This window comes from Tinamus guttatus, unplaced genomic scaffold (assembly GCF_059628265.1).
Source record: "Tinamus guttatus ecotype Peru unplaced genomic scaffold, ASM5962826v1 Tinamus_guttatus_pri_ptg000131l, whole genome shotgun sequence".
Lineage (NCBI taxonomy): Eukaryota > Metazoa > Chordata > Aves > Tinamiformes > Tinamidae > Tinamus > Tinamus guttatus.
Genome location: NW_028288665.1, coordinates 2,177,599 through 2,184,615, shown reverse-complemented (window position 1 = coordinate 2,184,615; position 7,017 = coordinate 2,177,599). Strand labels below are relative to the sequence as shown.

General features: G+C 42.9%; 1 protein-coding gene across 1 annotated transcript in view; it reads right to left on the bottom strand.

Annotated features, from left to right (window-relative positions):
- Nucleotides 1-278: 278 nt before the first annotated feature.
- Nucleotides 279-7,017, bottom strand: part of ADTRP (androgen dependent TFPI regulating protein) — a 29,332-nt gene continuing 22,593 nt past the window's right edge. The window contains exons 5-6 of the mRNA XM_010217287.2: nt 6,514-6,665; nt 279-1,158 (exon numbers count right to left, since the gene is read on the bottom strand). Coding sequence (XP_010215589.2) covers nt 1,115-1,158; nt 6,514-6,665 — 196 coding nt within the window. The 3' untranslated portion in view covers nt 279-1,114. The remainder of the gene's footprint in view (nt 1,159-6,513; nt 6,666-7,017) is intronic.

Here is a 7,017-nt window from a genome sequence, read left to right as displayed (position 1 = left end):
ACGCAAGAAGAACAATCTGAGGGATGCACGGTACTTTCTTTTATTGCTCACAGACAGCTTGCAATGTGTTTCATTTTCACTAAGTTACAGCAGCTTTAAAAGGACGAAAATAACACCCTGGTGAACTGAGCGCATGGTAGCTGTAAGCTACGCGGTTTGGCAGTGAAGAGGGAACTAGGCACCGCGGTACCGTGATTGGTTTCAAATTCACACTTAAATGCACCACTAATACCAGAGAGATCTTTCACGTTGACCATCAGAGAGCGCTTGCACAAGAGTCAGTTCTGCCCGTTTATTGGAGTTTACAAAGCACATCTCCAGCGTTTTAGATGTTAACGAGATGTAGAGGCTAATAACAGAAATCAGCTACATTGAGGAAGATTAGTAAACATGTGAATGGAATGTAATTATATGGCAGGCAGCTTTATGTTAAACAGTGCTTTAAATTAACATGCTTTCTGTCAAAGCAATCATACAGTCAGTATAATTAGGTTACTTTTGCTACAAGATTAACTGAAACCAAAGAAAAAAAAAAAGTGTTGCATTCAGATTTCTTATTAGGAATGGAGGAGGGGAGATATTAATATTCCAGAATGCTTTTCATTGGAAGAATTTGGCTTCATGGTGAACTTTATGAGCAGACATTCCTAATTACAGTCCTTGCTAGCCCAATTTCTTATCTATCTAGCTTGGAAGTCACAGCAGTGTTAAAATTATCCCTCCTCTTAATGTTTTGCAGGCTTGGTGAAGGGCAATCCAAACAAGGGCTGGCTCCCATTCACAGGGCTTTTGCAGAGGGGTGCCAGGCTCGTGAGGGAGTTCTTTAACAGTGACAAGTTTTACCCATGGACGCGTCCTCACGTACGTTGTGCAAGAGATGAGAAATCTGCGTAAACAGAGGAACATAGTTTTCTTATTCATAGCCGTTGTGGAGTTACCATGTAAGAGGAAAACGTTTCATATTTTCCACCAGTTTTCCAAATGCCTGATGACATAATGGCTTCACCAGGAGCTGCAGTGCATCGGAGAAAGGGTTTATCACAGCTGCGTTTATTTTCCTCTGCTTCATGGCTTCAGCGTTCACGGAGAGATCGCTCGGCTTGAAGGGGAGGCCTCACTTGCCTTTGCGCTTGTAGTCCAGGATTGCTATGGAATCGCCTGTTGGGAGGCAGGGGAGAACGGGCTGCGTTTAGCAAGGCACGCTGGCGAAGCCCTCTCCCAGAGCAGGAGGATGGAGCTGCTCCGGACCTGCCCGCATCCCAGGGCGCCGGATCTGCCCGGGGCGAGGAGGGAGCTGCGGGCGCCGCGCTCGAGGCCGCTGCTCGCGGATGTGCCCAGCGCGGAGGCAGCGAGCAGGGCTTCCGAAGCACGGTTTGAAAACCGGCACGGACCAAATCCACTAAGAATTACGGTGCTTTGCTAGTGGGAACAGTATCTGTCAACACCTGAGCCCAGTCTGAACAATATGGGAAAATGTTAAAAAATGAAGTTCGCTTGCAAATGCATCAGATGAATGAAATGCAAATGAAAATTCCTGCCCACAGCAGGTTGCAGAAAAGATACCCAAAGCATCCTCACGAGGCTGCCCAGGATGGCACAGGACCTGCCCAAGGGTCTTCCTGGAGCAGCAGCAGAGATCAGACAGATGGGCTGCCTTTGGCCCCGGGGGTGGCACTGGCCGGACGTGATTAGGAGCTCCTACCCTTTAAAACTCTCTTTGCTCTTGAGGATTGACCGCCCTCAGGGTTCCCTCTTCTACAGCTGCTTAACTTGTCTGTAGACCTTGGAGTCTCTGAAACTCAGAAAACCCACTGCATTTTATGTATTTTCCAGCCTACATAGCATGTAGCAATTGACCCCATATGGAACATGAGGCCTTGCAGTCCTTCCTCCCTAAATCATCCTAGAAATATTTTAGGGTGACAAGTACAAATAGGTATCTCACAGACAGACACAGAAGAAGAAGACAAGGCTGTTATGCCAGGGCTAGCATGTTCACAGGCATCTGTTAATATGTTTGGCCTCGAGTGATGAAACTGGACGCCTGGGCTGCCAGAGCTGCTGATCATGACTCCCTCCAGTGGATCATCAGATAAACTTGTCAGCAGCAGTAGGTCATGTAACAGATGATGCATATTTTCTTTAAATAGCTGGATTCCTCTACCCCAGTGGTAATCTGCAACTTGACTGACAAACAGGAAGGATATAAATATGCCATCACCAGTCTGTGGCACAAATAGGATGAATGGATGAGGCAAAAGTAAACATGAACGTTTGGTTTGCACACTTTGGGCTTTTAGATACAATTTTCCTCCTGAAATGGCATTCTATTCATCACTGATAGTGAAATTGTAATAAATGCTGTTACTTCACTGAAAAAAAAAATGTATATAACTTGGACCATTCCTAGTTCTTAAAGGCATGATAGAACAAATGAAAGCATTTTCTAGATTTGAGGCTCCATTTAAAATGGCCGAGGATACTAAAGATGCTACAGGGCTGTGATAGCAAAGAGTAGAACCTGTGTCTAGACTGATAACTACCTGCACAACAGGAGCATTTTAACCTTCATTCAAAACTACCATTCATAACCAAACCTGTGCCTGTATAGACTGATGTTTTACCCCGCAGAAACACTCCTTGCATTGATTGATTTGCCACTTGGGTTTCTGCAATCTCAACTCAATAACTGCTAAATAAAATGAAAGCATCGAGAGTTCGATCTTACATTATCATTTTACAGATAATATGCTGTGGGGGAGGCTTTTGCTGGCGCTGCTTGGGCCACCTTCCTTTTTGCCCCTCTTTTCCTCAACAAGGCGGTTCCACCGCCCGGGGAGGAGCGTTTGCTTGGAACTCAGCAGATGCCCCGTGGCTGTAAAATCTTAAAAGTGATTTTGCCTGGCGTCCTTTAGTGAGCATTTAAATCTCTCGCAGTGTTGTTGCCAGCCAGTGAGACAACAAGGATCATATATAGCTGAAATGTATTCACATACATTTCGGAGTATTGAAATGAAGCAGCTGCTTAAAATGTTTCAGGACTGCTAGATGAAAGACATGAATCCAATGAATCTTCAGATAGTGGTGCCAGAGAAGAAACCTCACCTTAAATGTTGTACTTCCTGCATTGGAGAGCTTTGATCTAAATTTCCCCCGAGGATCTGCTTGCCTCACCAAAGAAAAAATCCCAGGGGAAACTCATTTGCTTTATGCTTGAGGGTTCCTTTTTTGACAGGTCAAAAATAATAAAATGAGATCAGCTGTCTGTGTGGTGTTTCTACCCATCAGGACTGAGAGAAGACATCCCATGATTCATCTTTGGTACTAAGACCCTGCAGCCAAATTCTCAGCTGAGGTAAAATTATGACAGCAGAAGAATCAGCCCATTGTTTCCAGTTATCCTCTTTGGAGCTGCTGTATTACTCAGCATTGTCTAGTACTGTAGAAACTTTGGAATTTGAAGCAAACAGAAACCCAAGTCGTGGCTGGTGCTGTTTTCTGTGCCGCTCGGCCTGTGCAGCTGGGTTGCCTTAGTTACCGTGATCCGACTGTGCAAGGGGAGGCAGAGGCAAAGGCGAAATAATGCATTTTTAAAACCTCAGATACTATATGAAATAGTTTGTCTATAAATACTAAAACACATCTAGGGTCTGGCATCTCTGTGTTGCTCTCCAGAGGAAAAACCAGGTTATATTATTAGGCAGCCTGGGTTTCCAGTTCTCAGAAATGATACCACATCTTTGCAAAGCACAGGATTTGTAGCTTTAAAAATTACTTGTGATAGCTGAAAGATGCCATCCATGGACTTTGGAATAAATTGGAGCTAACTATACGTTTATGGATGGAAAGGAATAAGTATTCACATGTCCGGTACTTTTCATTTTAGGAAAAATGATAATGGCCTGAAGCCATAGAGCAACATGGGAAAGAGCCCTTATAAAACAGAGCACACTGTGGGAAAAGCTTCATTTGAAGCCCACAGTCAGTCCCAGAGCCTGCCACAGGGAAGACTCAAAATAATGTTCCACAGTGGTGGTGTGGGGTAGACGTTTAGGAGAGGTGAAGAACCTTGTCCTTTCACACCACAGGGTGTTCTGGTTTTTGTTCTTCCACAGGGGTAGTTTAACTGTTTCTGTTCCTTTATTGCTATGTGAAGGAGAGACAGCAAAAGGCTAGGACAAAAAAAAATCACATGGAGCCATTTTGCTGCAAGAAAAAAGGTGTGTTGGAATCACATCTTCATCCCATTTGCATCTGTTTTTACTCTGGCCATGCAGAAGTTTTGTCTCAGTCAGGAATATAGTAAGGCTCTGGCATTTGGAAAAACTTCCCTCTGGTTGTGCTTCAACAATATTGGGATCTTATCAATACCAGCCTTAGGAAGACCTGCCTCTCTCTTGGGTGGACACAGCTGGGAAATGGATGAGGAAAAATACTCAAGCTAAAAACAAGCCTTCCTGCAACCCCAAGAGCGTGCGCTAGAGGAGGAAGGAGCGGCGGTGGGCAGGAACTCACTGAGATGTTGCTGCTCGCAGAGCCCCCGTGTTACCAAACTGCAGACTCTCGTGCTGCAGAGCTATTGGCATGGAGACTCCAGCTTTTTATCCATGTACGGCAAAGCTAGGTAATGTCACCAATCCTGGAGGTGGAGAGCTGAGAATACATGTAAAATTACAAGAGATTACACAGGCAATTTGGGTGCCCAGTGCTTGGATGAAAGCACCAAGTAATGGTTATGGCCATGATTTTGTGGCTCTTTTAAAAAATATCAAGTGGGAATGAAAGGACAAACCCAGCACACACAGGGATCTCCATGGACCACTAAAGGACATTGGATGGAGGACATAAGGTATGTAATTTACATGTAATCTTCGAGGCTACATTCATACTATCACAACTGGGACAGCTTTTTAGCCTGTCTGGGAATATAGAAATCTGGATATTTGCCTAGTTTCTTAAAAATCTCATGAATTAATATCTCTTTCTTAGGTGAGCTTATTTAGTCAGCAGTTCAAAATGCAGCTAATTTTTGCAGTTAATTTGATTTCTATTTAGCAAAACCTTTGGTTCACTTCATTTACACCTTGAGAATCAAAATAGTTTTATTTTGATTATTTTCAGTTTCTGTATCAGGCATATTCTAGGCCCAGAATAACTAATACTTACTTGATGGTGAAAAAATCTCATACCTAGATTGTGTAAGATCTGATTTTGTTTTTTAGTGGTGACGGCATGATAGTTATATACAAGAAACAAGAGATATTACTAGTAGTATTTGCCTTTTTGGAGATGCCTCTTAAACCAGAGTTAGTGCAAAAGACCTACAGGTCTCTTCAGCTACCAGCAATCTTCATCGCATATTGCATTATGCAAGAAGAGAACACAGCCAAAATTATGGGTGCGTAGAGTGAGCATCTTATTTGCAAAGGCATCAAGCCCTGATGCTGGTTATACAGCACGCTTGAAAGTCAATCTGCTCCTTTTAGGTAGCAGAGTGCACATGGTGAGAGACTAGCTATAGACACTCCGCTTTGGCTTGACAGGCATGTGAGACTTCCCAGAACAGATCAGGCATCACATGTTCCCTGGGAACAGAGGGAGGTTGTCTTGTTGATTTTCAGAGGTGTTTTTTGCAGGGTTTTTCTTTTCAACAAAAATCTCGTTTAAAAATTTACAAATGTTCACACGTTTGTCCTAAATAAAATACACACTTCCTGACAGACACTTTCATGCTCGAAAACTTTATCTTGAGTGGAAAAAAAAGAGAGAGGAAACCAGAAGAGGAGGAAAAAAACAAACAAAAAAATTCACCCCCAAACCTCAAGGTTCATCAGTTCTCTTTTCTCTTCCAACTGGTGAAAGTTTTCTTCTAAACCACTCTTTTATATATATATTTATATTTATATTTATATACATATTTATATATATATATAAAAGAGTAGTTGTATGTGTGTGTACATATATATATATAGTGGTATGCGTGTGTGAGTGTGTGTGTATATATATATATTTATATACATACTTGCTTATTTGTCCAAGTAGGCCAACTTTCATTTTCTCCAAATCCTCACTGAATATATCACCACAGAGGCAAAAGGGAGATGTTCTCAAAAGTACTGTCTGCTACCTAGCTATTGAGATGCTCTCACCTGCATATGTTGCCTTCTAAATTTTTAGTAAGCAGTAACATTTCCTAGTTCACTAAACACTGAGTTTTAGCCCAGAACTGTGGACCGTTGTTTGAGAAGGAATTTAAAGCCCAGCGACTCTACTGGTAAGAGATGCTTCTCAAGCCATGCTAGAGAAAAATGGCCCTTGCTTTTTTTTGGTAGGGTTGCGATTCTTGCTCTGATTTGCTTGTTGTTGGAGCTAGCGATTTTTATCAGGCACTCAAGTGCCCCCACAACGTACCGTGGCCCTCCTTCCCCCTTGCCTTCCTGCTCAGTCACAGGAGTTCATTTCAGATCATTTTTTTCATGTGATTAGAAGTGAAAAACAAGATGAAAAACTGACCCCATATCATGCGGTTGAGGAACGCTCCAAAGCTGTAGCAGCAGACGGTGACAGCAAGGCAGCCAGCGAAAAAGGCTGCCAGGCCCACGGGGCTGAACACCCCAAAGACGGGATATACCCACTCTCCCGTTACCGAGTAAATCCACAGGATCCTGGACAAGGAGAGAAATTGCCTTCCGTTAGCACCATTAAGTTAGAAGAACCACTTCATGATCTTTAACTCCAGAAGGGCCAGGTTATCAAAACAGTCTCGATACAAAGAAAATTAGCTCAGCATCTCCTTGGCATTTGGATTATTTGCTATTGAAGCACACTGGAATCACTGCTAAATTAGATGGACTTCAGTGCAGGTTGAAATGTACACAATGTCACTCCAGTGTCATGGATTATTATAGCTGTAAAATTGCAGTTAAAAAAAAAAAAAAGTGAAATAGTCAGAAATATGGATCTGTACTGGGCTGTACCAAGCATAGTATCCCAAGAGCATATGCAGTATAGGGTCCC